This window comes from Rhinopithecus roxellana, chromosome 5 (assembly GCF_007565055.1).
Source record: "Rhinopithecus roxellana isolate Shanxi Qingling chromosome 5, ASM756505v1, whole genome shotgun sequence".
Taxonomy (NCBI): Eukaryota; Metazoa; Chordata; class Mammalia; order Primates; family Cercopithecidae; genus Rhinopithecus; species Rhinopithecus roxellana.
In genome coordinates, this window is record NC_044553.1 from 93503065 (window position 1) to 93521867 (window position 18803).

The following is an 18803-nucleotide window of genomic DNA, read 5'->3' on the forward strand; positions in this document are numbered from 1 at the left end:
ACCAGTAAGAGTCTGATTCCTGTATCCAGGTTTCTGTTCCACCATATGTCTGCACTGGAGATCAAATGTACTGTTGATACAATGACTGTCTCCAATAAAGCATTTTCTGTATTCTGCCATACCTGCAGTATACAAATTATTCATTAATTAGATTAGATAATCTAAGTAAACTATTAAACAAAATTACAATAAAACTTAGCAATAGGAAAATACTATTAAACACATATTAGGATTACCATTCTAAAGGCTCTTGTGAATCCAATAGAGACAGACACTGAGTGGAGCCCTTGTAAGGAACTGTCCAATGAGAGAAATGCTATCATGGCAAAAGGTGATACTAAAACAAAACAAAGAGAAATTTAATTAAGGCAAAACAGCTCCTTCTACCATATTTTATTTTGGCAAATATACATTTTTTCTGAGCACATTTAAGCAATGAACCAAAAAAGCTAATAAACAAAAAACCAAAACATAAAAGAACACTTGTATGTGGTATAATACCACACAAATATGGGAATTCAGTAATATTTTTGAATACTTCCAGGATATGATTTGTAACACAAGGTTAATAGACTATATCTTCCTACCTAAAGTTAGCAAAATCCGTCTGACAATACCAATCTTCAAGAGCCTAGTTTGCTTCTCAAAGAATACAGTCACAGTTTGCACATCCTTCGGATAAAAAGGATTTCGGAAAATTCCAATGATATACACGCTTTGAATTTCTCTAAGTATCCACAGTATTATAAGTAATATCATCAAACCATAGCCCACAATAGCCTGGGAACTGCCCTTAGAAATCTGTGAGAAGCCAGCAAAGTGATGAAGCAAACCAGTTTCTAAAAGAGCGAAGACTAATATAATGATGTAGAAAAGGCATTCCTTCCATGAAAAATGTTTTTCTGGACCACTGGGTAAATTCTTAGATTTGGTTCCAATTTTGTGACCCACATCACTTAAGTTCAGACTCAGCAAGAAACCAAATCCAGTCATGAAAAGAACCACACCAACAGTGCTTGGAATGAAATATGATGTTATAGCTGTTCCAGCAGACATGATGAACATTACTAATAACCTGTAGAGAAAAAAAAAGAAAAAAAGATTTACTTGAAAAGAAAAATGTTCTTTAAGAATAAGTTACATATAACATCAATATTTAAAAATAAATACCGTAGGTGTGTTGACATAGATGAGCCTCCAAGGCCGAACTCTAAAATCTGCTCCATTGCCCATAAGAAAAGTGCATCGGGTGGGGGCAGAGTCCCAAGTGCCCACAGAAAGGGTAAGAATACAAACAAGATGTGTAAAATCTGATTCATTTGTTCTAGAGCTGGCATATTTACCATAAACCTATAAAAAAAAGAACATTTAAATCACACAAAATATATAGAAGAGGATCTTTTAAGGAAAAGCAAAGCAACACAGAATAACAACACACTCCCTTCCAAAAAAAAAAAAAAAAAAAACCCACATACACACACCACACACAAAGTCTTAGTCCCAACTTTTAAATGATCAATACATACAAATTATGACAAGTGTCCTCCTACATCAGCAACTACCCCTACACAATTGTGTACAAGCTTAGCATTTAGAGAATATGTGAACTCAAATGTGCAAAGGAGGAGGAAGTAATTAAAAGCCATCATTGAGGAGTAAGAAAATTGAATACAGGAATTTGTAAAACTGAACAACTGAGGCCATAATGAGAACATAAACATTTCTCCCTAAATGTCTAAACTACTACATTGGCTGAAATTCTACCAATGATTCTTCAGAATTTTAAAATTTTATAATTTAAAATTTCAAGCAACTTTGGAAAGTCAAAGCCTTACTCACATTCATACATTAGCAGCTAAAAAAAAAAAGAGAAAGCTCTTCTCTTCCTCTGTCTTGTACTGTCCCGTTCCCAGGACCCAGAAGTTAACATTAGAATGGTTAATATCAGAAATGAGTAACTCAGGTTATGATTGTATCTTCTCTGCAGGTTAATCTAACAACTTAACTAGCATTTACAGCACTGTTCCATTTTGCATAAGCAGTGGTACGAATTTGAGAACACAAACTTGCACATTACCATCTCCTCATGAAGTAGTGACTACCTCTACCTTAAGTGGAAAAACTCAAACTTGGCACAGCACTTAACAGTTAAATGTACCATCATCAAACTGCTTCAAATAATTTAATTTTAAAGCACAGGACTATACATATTATCAATATATTATGAATTTTTAAAAAAATAACGCTAATCAAACACGGTGTCCAGAGACCAATAAGGTCAGAGTACTTCTGGGGTTCCAAAGATAACTTTCAAAAGACAACAAAATCTCAAAACTTACAGCATAATTGTACTTGAATACCCGAACTACTGGGAATCCAAGTTGAGGAGAAAGACAATTTCTGGGGCTGGGCACAGTGCCTCACACTTGTAATCCCAGCACTTTGGGAGGCCAAGGTGGGTGGATCACCTGAGGTCAGGAGTTTGAGACCAGCCTGGCCAACATGGTGAAACCCCATCTCTACTAAAAATACAAAAATTAGCTGGGTGTGGTGGTGGGTGCCTGTAATCCCAGATACTTGGGAGGCTAAGGCAGGAGAATTGCTTGAACCCAGGAGGTGGAGGTTCCAGTCAACCGAGATCGCACAATTGCACTTCAGCCTGGGCAACAAGAGCAAAACTCCGTCTCAAAAAAAAAATAATAATAACAATAAAGAAAGACAATTTCTGAAATAATTATCCACTTAAGCACATGCTGACAGTCCCAAAGCAAATGTATAGCAACTATGGATATAATATAGTAATGGCATTGTATGTTTGCTCACATAGATGTCAGGACTATGCCAACTAATGTGCTCTGCCTCATAATGTATGCCCTTCAAGTTTTTATAAGCAAGAGAATTAATGAACACAAGATTAACAATGTGATACTAAATTAGAGGACAATACTTTTTTACAAAATAAAATTCATTTCATTCTGAGTAGAAACCATTCAAGTAACAAAAAAATCAAGAAAATCAAACCATACATACATAGTAAGCCACAGGAAGGTCAAGGAAAACATGGAGATTGGTACAGTCTTTTTTTTTTCCCTAAGACAACACTCCTCTATCAAGAATAGGATATTTTGTGTAAAAAGAACGTATGCTCATGAAACCTTTTATCAAAACTAGATTCTACCCCTAAATCTCTTTTGGTCCTTTAACAATAAGCAATGGCAAAGTAAAGTATTTATATACAAGGATAATATAACTGAAGTAATCAAACATTGTGAATATTTTCCTGTATATAGGACTTAGCTCCAAATGGATCATTATTGTGGTTAATTCTTTAATATGAAAAAACATTAAATTATAATATTTCTGATAATGTAATAAAAATGTTCTAGGGTAAAAAAAAATCTTAGCCCTTAAGATGACAACTTAGTTTGGAACCTTACAGCTATAAAAATGTTTCAAATTCTGCACACTCACTAAGATCCACATGTCAAGAAAAAAGATGTTTTCTACAGTGGCTAAGATGATGTACATGTGTATCATTCATTCAAACAATTCCCGAGTGTCTGAGCTAAGCACTGTAGATTTAATGTTTTTGATAAAAATTAAAATGCACAGAAAAAGTCATTTAAAAGTATTATTACACAACTGTACTAGGTAAAGAATAGGGAAGGAAAAGATTACCACGCTGTGGGGTTCACATCTTCTGCTTCCTTTCGTATCTTCTGAAATAAAACTAAGAAACAATTTACCTGTCAACTGGCCAAATTTGAAGAGTCCATGCATTTCATACATCATTTGGCTGCAGTATCACAACTATTGTCTAGAGATGATCTCAATTCTATTATTTTCTGAATCAAAAGTGAAACCGGAGGTAATTTTTCTGGATAAAATAGTCATTTTCTTCTTTAAAAATAGATGTGGGGACTGGCTTTGTCTTTTTAGTTACAGTTAAAAAAAACAAAAACAAAGAACTCTTTGTAATTATCAAATCTTAAACATTAAAACTGTATATTAAATCCAACAAGATTTTAGTAAAAAACCTTTTATGTACTTTTAGAAATGCGTAATGCAGAATGTCAGGAAAACCAAATTAAAAGATTCTTTTTTAAAATTAAAGAACTTAGGACATCATTTTGAACCCAAAGATTACATCAGGCATTCAATTTCTGATCTCAGAAATGGGATACAGAGACAGTAACTCAAGAATCTGTATTCTAAAAATAACCACCTTACAAATTTTAAATATTTTAAAGGCAATCATGTGTATATACACACTTAAACTCAATTTTACTAACTTTTCAAAACCAAATATTTAACTGGAATATATTTTATAGTCAGTAAATGGTAGTGGTATTAAGAAATCAATTATAAATGGATTTCCTGTTTATTAATCCTCCCCTTACATTTTTGGTTAGGTGAAGAATTACATGGGCATTACACCGCCCTCTGGTTCATAAATGCAGTATAACTAGAAGAGATTAAAAGTTAAGAAATTGCAAACAGACACCCAAGAAGAGGTCAGTTTCAGTGCCCAAACTGACTTAATATTTTAAAATGCCTTGTCTTAAATCAGCTTGGGCTGCCATAACAAAATACCACAGACTGAGTGGCTTAAACAACAGAAATTTATTTTCTAACAGTTCTGGGGGCTACAAGTACAAGATCAGGCTGCCAGTATAGTCAGGTTCTGGTGAGGACTCTCTTCCTGGCTTACACATGGCTGCCTTTTTTCTGTGTCTTTATGTGGAAAAAAGAGAGACATCAAGCTCTTTGGTGTCTCTCCTAAGGGCACTAATCCTATCAGACTAGGGTCTCACCTTCATAAACTACCTCCCAGAGGCCCATCTCCAAATACCATCACATTGGGGGTTAGGGTTTCAACGTAAACATTTTTGAGGGAACACAATTAGTCTATAACATTCCATCCCTGGCCCCTCAAAACTCATGTCCTTTTCAAATGCAAAATACATTCATTCCATCCCCATATCCCCCAAAGTCTTCACTCATTCTAGCATTAACTCTGATGGCTAAAGTCCAAAGTCTCATCTAAATCAGATATGGATGAGACCTAGGTATAATCCATCCTGAGGCAAAATTCCTCTCCAACTGTGAACCTGTGAAACCAGATGAGTTATGTGCTTCCAAAATCTACGGGTAGGGCAGGTATAGAAGAGACACCCCCACTCCAATAGGAGAAACAGGAAAAAAAGGGTGATGATCCCAAGGAAGTCAAAACCTAGCAAGGCAAATTCCATTAGATCTAAGAGCTTGAGAATAATTGTTTGGTTCCATACTCTGCCATCCAGGCCACTGGGGTGGCAGGTCACTGTCACTGCTCTAGATGAGGGTACTGCTCCCAAGGCTTTGGGTAGAGGCTATCTGACTTGTTGAAACTGAGGTGGTAGCCCTCAAGACCCTTAAATCACCTTTGGCATCATTTTCTCCTTTTCTAGAAGAATACTGCACGTTTGTAGCTGAACAGTTCTATCATTACATCCTGTCAAATCGAAGAAGTTCAACTGTCGGCCTTCATTACTTCCTGTCTCCAACCACTTCAGTTCAAACTGGCAGTGTTTCTACTCATATAATGCCAAAAAGCTCTTTACTGAGAGACAGTCCAGCCCCACACTTTTGGTATTCTCCTCAGAATATGCTTTCTCATGTTTTACGATATGGATAATCCAGGCTGAAAATTTTCCAAATCTTCAAGTTCCGGTTCCTTTTCTTGCTTAACAATCCCTTCTTCAATTCATCTCTCTCCTTTCACATTTTACTAGAAACAGGAGAAGCCAACTGCTCCTTTCAACACTGCTTTGAACTCTCCTTACGCAGGTATCCAACTTCATGGCTCTAAAGTTCTATCTTCCACAAAACACTAGGACACAGTTCAGCTAAGTTCTTTGATACTTTGTAACAAGGACTGCCTTTCCTCTGGGTTCAGGGGACTTCAGACTTCATCAGAATCACCCTTAATGTCCAGATTTCTAGCATGCACATCAAAACTCTTCCAGCCTTGGCTGGGCATGACGGCTCAAGCCTGTAATCCCAGAACTTGGGAGGCCGAGGCGGGTGAAACCCCGTCTCTACTAAAAATACAAAAACTAGCCGGGCGAAGTGGCGGGCGCCTGTAGTCCCAGCTACTCGGGAGGCTGAGGCAGGAGAATGGCGTAAACTCGGGAGGCGGAGCTTGCAGTGAGCTGAGATCTGGCCACTGCACTCCAGTCCGGGCGACAGAGCGAGACTCCGCCTCAAAAAATCACCCTTAATGTCCAGATTTCTAGCATGCACATCAAAACTCTTCCAGCCTTGGCTGGGCATGACGGCTCAAGCCTGTAATCCCAGAACTTGGGAGGCCGAGGCGGGTGGATCACTAGAGGTCAGGAGTTTGGGACCAGCCTGGCCAACATGGCAAAACCCTGTCTCTACTAAAAATACGAAAATTAGCTGGGCATGGTGGCACCATGTCTGTAATTGCAGCTGTTCAGGAGGCGCAGGGAGGAGAACCACTTGAAGTCAGGAGGCGGAGGTTGCAGTGAGCTGAGACTGTGCCACTGCACTCCAGCCTGGGAGACCCAGCAAAGACTCCGTTTCAAACAAAACAAAACAAAGAAACAAAAAAAATCTCTTTCCAGCCTCTACCCATTACCAACAGTTACAAAGCCATTTCCACATCTTTAGGTATTTGTTACAAAGGTATCCCACTTCTTAGTAGCAAAATCTTAATCAGCATGGGCTGCCATAACAAAATGCCATAGGCTGAGTAGCTTAAAGAACAGAATTTATTTTCTCACAGTTCTGAAGGCTGGAAGTCCAAGATCAGGCTGCCAGTATGGTCAGGTTTTGGTGAGAGCTCTTTTCTTTGGCTTGCAGGTGGCCACCTTCTTGCTGTGCCCTTAGATGGCACAGAGAGGGAGAGATCAAGCTCTCTGATACCTCTTCTCATAAGGGGACTAGTCCCATCATACCAGGGACCCACCTTCATGACCTGATTACCTCCCAAAGTCCCCATCTCCAAATACTGTCACATTGGGGTTTAAGACTGTGATATATGAATTCTGGAGAGACACAAATATTCAGACCATAACATGCCTGAACAGATATCTACCTGGACACTAACCTAAGAAAAGAAAGCTGCAATCTATAGAGACAGAGAAAGAAAAGTCAAATTTGGAAAGGCAAATAAAAGGGGTTATCAAACAATTTTGTGAACAATCATGTTTGTTAAAAAAACTATTTTCTACTTTTCTTCTGTAACAAGTTGGTTTTTAAAAAATCAATATTACTTCTATTGTTGCTATCACAAAATTAGAAATAAATTTTCTATTTGTCTTAAAGTCACTCAATTTTTATATAATACTTATGTGTATAAATTTTAAATTCTTCCTTTCCCCCCTACAGGAAAGTTCCATCTCCTTACACAGGTTTCAGCCAGGCTATCCTAAAAACTCAAAGCTTCTTATTTAAAGTGAAACACAAAATTGAAAAGTTCCTTCTTTATCTCAAAAAGGGTTTAAAAAAAAACTCTTTAATAAGTTTCAACTATTGCTTTAGTATGTTTTACAGAGATTAATCCTGAAAGAATAATTATCAAAATAACCTGTTATCCAATGGTTTATTTTTAATCCATGGATTCATTTTTTTGTAACACTAAAAGGAGAGCTCTCTTACTCTGTATACTTAAAAACAAAGCAAGTTACAAAGTATTTGGTAGGTTTTTACCTGTGTGCCAGATCCACAGAAACAAAGAAAAAAATATAAAGAGGTCTCATAAGAGGAGTAATTTCATAAGTATCCTGTGTTTGGAAAGTCGCAGTCTCTGTAGCTGTGTTTACAATTAATGAATATTCTCCTATACATAACGTCATCCATCCAAAGAAGAATAGCAGAGCAGTGCCTCCTGTACTGCCATACAGCAAGGTTATTCTATTTGGGAGCAGATACCATGTTCCAAGACCACACGCTAATGCAGCAAGAACAGAATGAAAAACTGTATTGACTACATATTTCTTGCCAGGAATGAGAAATTTGACAGTCTCAGCACCAGCACAACTTGTAAATTCATGCTCATCCTCCTCTGCTAAGATATCTGTGGCTAATATTCTTTCTACTGTTGCATGATTTGTTTCTGGCGTATAAACTTGTGAACTGGATGACAAATGCAGTAAAAAGCATTAATCCACCTGAAAGTGCTGCTGTGTAATAGTCTTTCAGGATGCCTAACTGGTACAAAAGTGTTCCGACTCCGCCCCAAACCCATGGCATTAGAAAAAGAATAATTTGATTAACATATATGTAAGGAGGGGCACAATAGCCTAATTTGAATCGAGGGCCTCCAAGGACAGTCTGTGGAAAGCGCTTCAGAAAGAAGTCCTGCTTGTAATCATTCAGTAGAGGCACATCTGGACTCATCCTCACTCGGGATTATTCTGAAAGTCACATGCTTTTCTGTAACACAGCAGTTTCTAAAAAATAAAAATTAAAAAAAAGTCACTGTTTGAAAACATCTTCCTTAAAACCTGTGAGGAAAAACCTCACACTACTATTTCATCTCTTTACTTCCTTCAAGGGTAGGATTTATAATTGTACTTCTCAGACCCCTTCCTGACACATACTTGTTTTATAGCAACTTAGTGTTAGTTTGTTTATAACATATTATAAACAAAATAAATATGCTCAGTTATTTTATTTTTTGAAAGAGGGTATCACTCTGTCACTCAAGCTGGAGAGTACTGTCGTGATCACAGCTCACTGCAGCCTTGACCTCCCAAGCTCAAGTGATCCTCCCACATTAGCCTCCTGAGTAGCCGGGACTATAGGCACATGCCCCTATGCCTGGCTAACTTTTTATTTTTTGTAGAGATGGGGTTTTGCCATGTTACCCACCAGGCTGGTCTTGAGTATCTGGGCTCAAGTGATCCTCCTGCCTCGCCTACCAAAGTGCTGGGATTACAGGCATGAGCCATTGTGCTCAGCCTTATTTCTTTAAAAAAAAAAAAAAAAAAAATCATATTCTTTATTAATTTATAACCTAATATTTGGAATTAGACTTTAACTCACATATTTAAATTCTGAGGTCAATGGAAAGTCCAAAATGTCAATACTTTCAACTCAAATCAATTTAGGCTACTTATATTCAATAGCCATATAATGTAAGTATCAAATAACATAAGTTATCTTCAGTTCAACTTTTCCTTATTCCTTGCAGCTTATTCTGAAAAACAGCTACCCTACACAAAACCAGCTAGCAAAGTATTACTTTGGTGGATCATGTTAGGCTAGAAAGGAAAAATTAAATTTAAAGCCATCTTAAAATAGCCTTTCTTCCAGTCAGTTTAAACATAATCTTTCCTCTAGTCAGTTCTACCTAACCAGTATCAATTCTGGAGAGAAATTTGGGGCAGCATGAAAAGTTTGGGGGAGTCACCTTTAAGAATTAGTACCTTAGATCACCTCTTTGTTATACCGCTATGGAGTTTTTAAAATTGTAAACATCTATCTTCTTACATCTTTCAGTCATTGGTCTTAGTTCTGCATAGAATGAATCACAGCTTTTAAATCACAGGACAGCCCTGCAAGTACAGCTGGCCCTTTGTGTCTGTGGGTTCTGCATCCATGTGCAACCAACCACAGACAAAATAGTCAGGAAAATAACTGTATCTGTACTGAACATGTACAGATTTTTTTCCATTATTCCCTAAATAATAAAGTACAGCTATTTATATGGCATTTATATAGTATTAGGTATTTTAAGTAATCTAGAAATGACTTAAAGTACAGGGAGGAAGTGCATAGGTTATAGGCATATACGATACCATTTTATATCAGAGACTTGAACATCCTTGGATTCTGGTATCTGAGAGAGGTCCTGGACGCTATACTCACAAAATAACAGAACTACAGGGCCAAACTGAACGTTAGTGGTCTACGGGTCAATCTTAGGGAATGGAAAGAGTGCCTCCTTCCCCTTTGTACGAGCTTGTCTCCTGCACTGACGTCAGGCTCAGTGTACAATATTCCACTTTGTCTTATAGAAGCCAATGGGTAAGGAAGGTCACACTCCTGTGGGAGGGGATAAACATTCTGACATAAGTTATCTATGGAAGATGCCATCAGACAGGAAAATGAAGAATGTGGATGTGCCTGACATTTCCCCAAGGAGTTAGGTAAAAGTTGGCCCTTCTGGCTCTACTGAGATAACTCGGAACAAGGTAGGGTGGCTTCCTGGGAAAGTAAAGATACTTTATAAACCAGATTATCTATCTGCATGTTAGTATTTCTGGGTCTTTTGTAAAGTTTTGTTTAAATGTTTTCATCCATTTGACGAAATAATCTGTGATCATATTCCAAACAGTGCAGTATCTGAAGCGTTATTATTATAGAAACATGGAAAGATGTCCACGATATACTGAAAAGTAAAATAAACACACTACTGATACCATTTGTATCCAAAAAAGAGTACACACATCTATATATGTAGATTGCTGTATATGGTTTGCACATATATAAAAAGTTTCAGAAGGAATATTAACTAAGCTCTGTGTCTTTTATATGTAACATTTAACATCTCTTCAAATTACCAAATGTCAGTCCAGAACTCTCAACCTCACACCCTGTAAATACGTTCTGTGTTTTTCTTCCTGGGTACCACTGAGCTCATACTCTCTCCTTTGCCTAGGATGATGTCCTCTCCTCCCTTCCCTAATTAGTAACTTTAAACAACTTTTAAGACATTTCTGAAAATTTTGCAGGAGCAGTTTGGTGTAGCTGACTATCTTTTCTCTCTGTATACCAAAACCACTGCTTGTTCTACATACTACAAGTTGGACATCACAAATCTGAATATCCAAAATCCTCCAAAAGTTGGAACTTTTTAAGTGCCAACATGATGATCAAAGGAGATGCTTAAGGGGGCATTTCTGATTTTTGGATTTGGGATGCATAATTGGTATAATATAAACATTCCAAAATCTGAAAAAAAACAAAAACAAAAACAAAAAAACCCCAAATCCAAAACACTTCTGGTCTGAAGGATTTTGGATAAAGGACAGTCAACCTTGTAACATGTATGAATATATGGCATTCTTGGAGTAACTTCTTGTATTGTTCACCTCTTTACATTTTATCTTTTCAGGTTTATTTATTTTCTCTACTAACATGTTATTGGGCATAGGGGCTGATATGGTTTGGCTGTTTCCCCACCCAAATCTCATCTTGAATTGTAGCTCCCATAATTCCCATGTGTTGTGGGAGGGACCCTGTGGGAGATAATTGAATCATGGGGGTGGTTTCCTCCATACTGTTCTTGTGGTAGTGAATAAGTCTCACGAGATGTGATGGTTTTATAAGGGGAAACCCCTTTCACTCAGTTCTTATTTTCTCTCGTCTGCTGCCACGTAAGACATGCCTTTCACCTTCCACCATGATCGTGAGGCCTTCTCAGCCATGAGAAATTGTGAGTATGTTAAACCTCTTTTTCTTTATAAATTACCCAGTCTCGGGTATGTCTTTATCAGCAGTAGTGAAAACAGATGAATACAGAGGCCACATCTTGAGACTCTTGATTCCCCATATTTAGCAAAATACCTTTCCATGGAGAAGCATGTAATACTTTAATGACACAGCCTAAATAAGACAATTAAAGTTGGAACATATGTCATATTGCTGTCTTAAAGGGAAGCTGGGAGTATTTCCCATTTTCTTTCTTTCTTTTTTTTTGAGATGGAGTCTTGCTCTGTCACCCAGGCTGGAATGCAGTGGTGTGATCTCAGAACACTGCAACCTCCACCTCCCGGGTTCAAGCGATTCTCCTGCCTCAGCCTCCTGAGTAGCTTGGATTACAGGTGTGTGCTACCACACCTGGCTAATTTTTATATTTTTAGTAGAGACGGGGTTTCACCATGTTGGTCAGGCTGGTCTCGAACTCCTGACCTCATAATCTCCACCTACTGGGATTACAGGCGTGAGCCACCGCACCCGGCCGTATTTACCATTTTCAAAAACTTGCAGCATATCCTACTCTACTCAAAATAGTAAGCCCATAAACTGTTTATTCAGTTTTAAAATGTTTGGAAAGTATCTTTACTTATTTTTACGGAGCAAATAATACTATCTACTCATAGTATTACTGGTTCAGGGAAGATTCTGCCTAGATCAATATACCACAAAGCGACACAAGAGCAGGATAAGCCTGAGGGAGATATATGGCTGGGTTTCTCCTGTGGAGGAAATGACTGGAGAATTTTAAGATGTCAGAAGTCCAATTTTAATTTGCTGCTTGTCCCATACTATGCTTTAACCTGCATCATCAGCAAAGGAGGAACTAGTTCATACTGAGAAAGAAGGGCAGACATAGAACAGTAGGCATAAGAGGCAAAATAAAGTGAGAGAAATCAAGAATTGAGTGAGAGCAGACTAAGAAGTACAAAGAGAATGTATGTTCCCTCAAGAAGCCTAAAAAACATGGGAGAGGACACTGGTATGGTGATTTGAGTGAACTATTTTTAAAAGGCTGAAAGATACAGGATCATATGTCCCACAGAACATATCTTGAAAAGCGGTCTGTAGTCAAAGCAGATTGAAAAATTATACACTATACTGTCATCTTGAAGAGTCACAATGGATATTAGCAGACTAAAGATTTTGAGACCTTTGATATTAGAAAACACTTCTGCAAGTCTGCTTAAAATGTGTCGAGTTTTCCAAATTCATTTGACCTTGGAACCCACTTTTCCCATGATATCTAATAACAGATCATGTAACTGTTTTATCGAAACTACTTTAAGAAACACTGGCCTGGGATTCCACAGGATCTTAAAGATTGAGCCAAACCAAGAACTGAAAGGGTATGCCAGTTAAGGAGGAATGTCATGAACAGAGGTACACAAGCAAAAAACTATCAGGGAAATTTGGCAGGTAGCAAGCATATCAGATCTAAAGACTGATTTAAAGCATGGGTGTTTCTTTCTATTTTCTTTTTTAGGATAAAAGAGGATTACATGATGGATACTAACAACTCATTAAGGAAGTATAAAGACAAAAATTATGATTCACTGGAACCCTTTGACATTTAATTTTAATTACAGATCCTGGAACATTTAAAAATATTTAAGAATTTGAAAATACTTTATTTGTAGGAGACAACAGTTTCATTTATATAGAGAAATCTTCTAAATGCTAACCTGAATTACTAGCATAGAAAACAAATTCACAATAACTAAAATGTACTCCCCCAGTGAGAATTTGGCACATAGTTCTGAAAGACTAGTAATTCCCAGAAGAACTGATGCATTGGTATGGATGTCACCTCTACAATATTCAAATTAAAAATGGCTCAAGACTTAGGAAAAAAACAAAACTATGAAAAGAGAACTTAAGGGATAAAGATGACATCGCAACATTGATTTAAGCCATAGGCTTTCTTCATATACTACTCTGAAAGTGGGCCAACAAAATAGCCACAGTAATGTTGCTTTATTTGGGAGTTGTATTTCTTATGCATTACTCAGAAGAATAAGAAACAGAGATCAATTTGGCAATGTACTGAGAGGAATTCTTAGTTAGCAAAACTGTATGTAACTCAGACATATATAACACCACACAAAATCTGTTAAACAAAACAAAAAAAAAAACAAAAGTGGCCACATTTTTGGATTAAATATATATTTCTCTAAGTTCAACAAAAAAATTTTGAGAAGTTGTAGTGACTGGTTTTTGTTTAGTAAAGTTTTTTTTTAATCTATCATGTTATTTTTATTGATTGGTTGATTTCATTTATTGAATCCCTCTTTCTTCCTGTATTGTTAGGATTTTGACTTTTTATTGTGGTAGGCACATTAACATGAGATCTACTGTTAAACATTTAAGTGTACAATATAGTGTTGTCAGCTACAGGCACAATGTTGTAGAGCAGATCTCTAGAACTGGTTCATCTTGCATAATTAAAACTTCATACCTGTTTAATAGCAACTACCCATTTTCCCTCCCCCAATTCTCTGGCAATCACCATTCTACTCACTGATTTGGAGTTTGTCTATTTTAGATAGGTCACGTAAGTGGAATGTAGTAGTTGTCCTTCTGTGACTGGCTTCACTTATCATAACGCCTTCAAGGTTCATCTGTTGTTACATATGGCATGGTTTCTTTCTTTTTTTAAGGCTGAATAACATTCCATTGTCTGTCTATATCACATTTTCTTTAACCATTTATCTGTTGATGGACATTTAAGTTGAATAATGCTGCAATGAACATGGGAGGGCAAGTATCATTTTTATCTTGATTTTAATTATTTTGTATAAATACCCAAAAGCAAAGTTGCTAGATTTTTTTTTTTTTTTTAGAAACCTCCATACTGTTTTGGCATAGTGGCTGCACAATTTTGCATTCCCACCCAGCATACAAGGGTTCCAATTCCTCCACATCCTCACCAACACTCATCTTTTGTCTTTTTGATAGTAGTCATCATAACAGGTGAGGTGACAGTAAGGAGTACTTCTGCACTGAGGCACTTGTCTTAACTATATTTTTGTTGTACTTTCAGGAGACTATCTTCTAATAGATCTGTAGAAATTTATCAAATCTGTGCTCACTTTTTTAACTTCTAAGAGCTCTTCTTTAATCTGAGTGTTCCTTTTTATGAAATTGTTGATGAAAAAAAGTCAAACTATGTAAAATATTTTAAGAGATTTATTCTGAGCCAAATATGAGTGACCATAGCCCAGACACAACCCTCAGGAGGTCCTCAAAACATGTGCCCAAGGTGGTTGGGGTACAGCTTAGTTATATATATTTTAGGGAGGCATAAGACATCAAATACATTTAAGAAATACATTGGTCTGGTTTAGAAAGGCAGGACAACTCAAAGCAGAGGCTTCCAGACTATAGGTAAATTTAAACATTTTCTGGTTGACAATAAGATGAGTTTATCTGAAGACCTGGGATCAACAGAAAGGAAATGTTCAGGTGAAGATAAAGGACTGTGGGGACTAAATTTTATTGTGCAGAAGAAGCTCTCAGATAGCAGACTTCAGACAGCAGGTGGTAAAATGTTTCTTATCAGACTTAAAAGGGTGCCTGGCTCTTAGCTGATTATCTCTTGGAACTGGACAAGGAAGGAAGGAAAACAAAGGGGAAAGGGGGAAAATCCTCATTAAAGAATGTGGATTTTTCCCACAAGAGACTTTGCAGGGCAATTTCAAGGTATGGCAAGGAAATATATTTTTGGGTAAAACATTTTCATTTTCTTCCTTGTTATGCCAGAGTCAGACTGGAAAGTAAGTCAAGATATATCGGGTTAAATAAAACCCATCTGATGAGAATTTATGATTTGTAGGCATGACTCTCTAGGCCCTTTAGACAGGAATTTGGGCAAGATTTAAGAAATCAGAGCTGAGTCCTCAAAATCCTATCATTGTTTCATGAATATGGTTTAAGAATATTAATTATGGAGGGCATGGTGGCTCATGCCTGTAATCCCAGCACTTTGAGAGGCTGAGGTGGGCAGATCACCTGAGATCAGGAGTTCAAGACCAGTCTGGCCAACGTGGCCAAACCCCATTTCTACTAAAAATACAAAGGTTAGCCAAGCGTGGTGGTGGGTGCCTGTAATTCCAGCTACTTGGGAGGCTGAGGCGGGAGAATCACTTGAACCCATGAGGTGGAGGTTGTAGTGAGCCAAGATGGCGTGACTGCACTCCAGCCTAGGCAACAAGAGTGAAACTCCATCTCAAAAATTGAAAAAAAAAAAAAAAATTAATTACATGTATGTATATATGTTTGGGCATGTGTGTGTGTGTGTAGTAAATGCTATTTTTTTTTTTGTTTGTAAATTGGCTCATATTCTTTGCCTATTTTTCTATTGAAGTGATCATTTTTGAACATTTTTCTTATGAACTTGGAAGAACTTTTCATATATGAAGGGAATTAACTCTTTGACATGACGGTTTTCTTTTTTTCCTATGTTACCTTGTCCTTTTCTTTTCTTTTTTGAGACAGTCTCAGTCTGTCGCCTAGGCTGGAGCGCAGTAACACGATCTTGGCTCACTGTAACCTCAGCCTCCTAGGTTCAAGAGATTCTCATGCCTCAGCCTCCCAAGTAGCCAGGACTAAAGGCATGAGCCACTATCCCCGGCTATTTTTTTTTTTTTTTTCCCAGTAGAGATGGCGTTTCACTATATTTGCCAGGCTGGTCTCAAACTCCTAACCTCAAGAGATCCGCCTGCCTCAGCCTCCCAAAGTGCTGGAATTAGGGATTACAGGCATGAGCCACTGCACCTGACCATTACCTTTTTCTTAAAGCACTGTTAGAAGATGCTAAAAAAGATTAAATATTTAAATTTTGATAGTTGTTAAATATAGGCCAAATGTGTTACTCTTCATTCTATGAAGAAACAGCTAAAAGATAATTACTTCTCACAATTTAAACTTCTAGTTACAAACTTTTGAGTACCTACAAGGTGCTCAGTGATAATACTGCTCTCTCTAACCCAAAGGTTACAATACAGCAAATATCATTTTCCCTTCAAATAACTGTTTCTGGTAGAAGCAATTCTGGAATTCTTTCCATTTTCATTATTAAGCAAGAAACATAAAGTTAATTTATAAATAACCTAAACTAAACAAAGTTAAACTTGTCAAGAAAAACTAATTTCTGCTTGTTTAAAAATTAGACAAACTTTCAATAATAAATACAATGTATTCATCCACGTTCCTAAAAAGTATTTTACAAAATCTGCAAGGAAATATACTAAAGTTTTACATTTCCAAGCATTACCACATTTTGCAATTTGGAAAACAGAAAACTTTATACCTGGCAAAGAAAACAAACTGGCCTACACACCTAAGTACTCAAAAGCATGATATGAAAGAACTTAATTTTCAGTTGCTCTGGATAAAAATCACTTGCTACTACTAGTGCAATTCTAAAAAGTATGCACACATCAAGTTTGTTTGATAGCCAAGCGCTATCTGTTGAGGGTACCAGTAGGAATTCAGAGATGCAAAGATAGCTACCATTATAATCCTGAAAATACTCTGGAATCTTAACTGAATGCTATGCCGTGGATAAACAGCTAAATTCTGGAGTCTTTTGAAAGACTTTTTTTTTTCTTTAAGAGACGGAGTTTCACTCTTGTTGCCCAGGCTGGAGTGCAATGGCATGATCTCGGCTCGTTGCAACCTCTGCCTCTCGGGTTCAAGTGAATTCCCCTGCTTCAGCCTTCGGAGTAGCTGGGATTGCAGGTATGCACCACCAGGCTCAGCTAATTTTGTATTTTTAGCAGAGACAGGGTTTCACCATGTTGACCAAGCTGGTCTTGAACTCCTGACCTCAGGTGATCTACCCGCCTTGTCCTCCCAAGGTGCTGGGATTACAGGCGTGAGCCACCGCACCCGGCGAAAGACTTTGGTGTTTAAACAGAAACATACATTTCATGCTTTGGTTTACAAGTTATACGGTAAGCACCCTCCTCCCCAACCAGTGAAAGGAAAGTCTACCCAAGTACTAGAAAAGAAAGACTGAAAAGGAACAAGCACATTAACATCTCTTTGGATCTATAAAATGGTATTCATTCAAATTCAAGACTTTTGGAGGGACTTTTGGAGGGTTTTTGAATAAGAGTGTTCTATAAGATCACAGAGTAAGTTAAAGAGGAAAGAAAAACAAAAAGTGGCTCAACAGTCAAAGACAGGTTTGTTTTGGAGAATAAACCTGAGACAGGCTTCTGGCCAATTTCAGTCTGGAAAGCTCTCTCTTACAGACTAGGAGTATTTGTTGGTGACAGAGCTTATTACAGGCTTGGAATGTTTCTGCATGGGGGAGAAGCTTATGACAGTGTTGGAATGTCTCTGGTCGGAGGGGAGGTTATCTTGGGGCTGACATCTCTCCAGCCAGAGGGAAGGTCATGTCGGGGCTGGCATATCTCTGGTCCAGGAGGGGTTTGGAATGTTTCTGGTCAGAGACTGTTACGTATGATTTATGGTCATGCTGATCTTAGCCATAAGGCTAATGCCCTTTGGATTTTGGCGGATTTTGATCAAGGTGAAACTTAAAATGTTGGTCTTCGTCCAAGATGGCGATGCTCCTGCTCTGTCAATCCAGACCCTGTAGTTATAAAAAGGATGAGGGGCGGTGTGTTCTTTCTGGCTACTTTCTGTTGACAAGGGGATGGACAGTTTTTGAGTCTTGGATTGACTGCAGAAGTAACACCATCTGTAGATGTTCTTGGGTAGTTGTCTGTGAAATGGCCATAATTCTGTCAGTTAAAAATCTTTGAAAAAGGTTAATTAGGCAGGGTAAGAACATTAGTCCTAGGCATATTAGGAGAGGGCGCAGAAATGGGGTGACCCATGGTATGATTCTGCTCCCAAAGAATCTATTTGGTTGTTTTGGCATTCCCTTAGCTTTTTAGCCCTTTCTTTAAGTTTTTCAGCAGAGTCTCTTACTGGGCCTGATTGGTTGAGATAGAAACAACATTCCCTACCTAATGAGAGCAGAAGCACATGTTTGGAAAGGCCCATGTATTATTTTTTGTTAGTAACCGTTACTCCTTCTATGAGGATAATAATTAAGCAAAATGCTACAGCAATTGAGATTCTCTGTCAGATATTCCACCCTGAGGGTGCTACAGTATATAGTCCTACTGTAAACAGTAGAGTGAGTAAAGCAATTCCCACAAGGGTGGCGTAGTAAATAATTTTCATCATATTTAAGACGTTCCTTTGGACTGTCAGGTGTTGCTTCCTCAGCTTTCCAGGCTTTGACTCGAGTGTGATGTATCCAGGAGTTGATTCCTGTAAAAGATACTGTCTCA

At 37.7% G+C, this 18803-nt stretch overlaps 1 protein-coding gene across 1 annotated transcript in view; it reads right to left on the bottom strand.

Moving 5' to 3' along the window:
• The window catches only part of PCNX4 (pecanex 4), a 43236-nt gene that overhangs the window by 18671 nt on the left and 5762 nt on the right, over positions 1-18803 (bottom strand). The window contains 6 exon segments of the mRNA XM_030931689.1: positions 3-122; positions 237-337; positions 588-1075; positions 1171-1350; positions 7717-8111; positions 8113-8459. Coding sequence (XP_030787549.1) covers positions 3-122; positions 237-337; positions 588-1075; positions 1171-1350; positions 7717-8111; positions 8113-8406 — 1578 coding nt within the window. The 5' untranslated portion in view covers positions 8407-8459.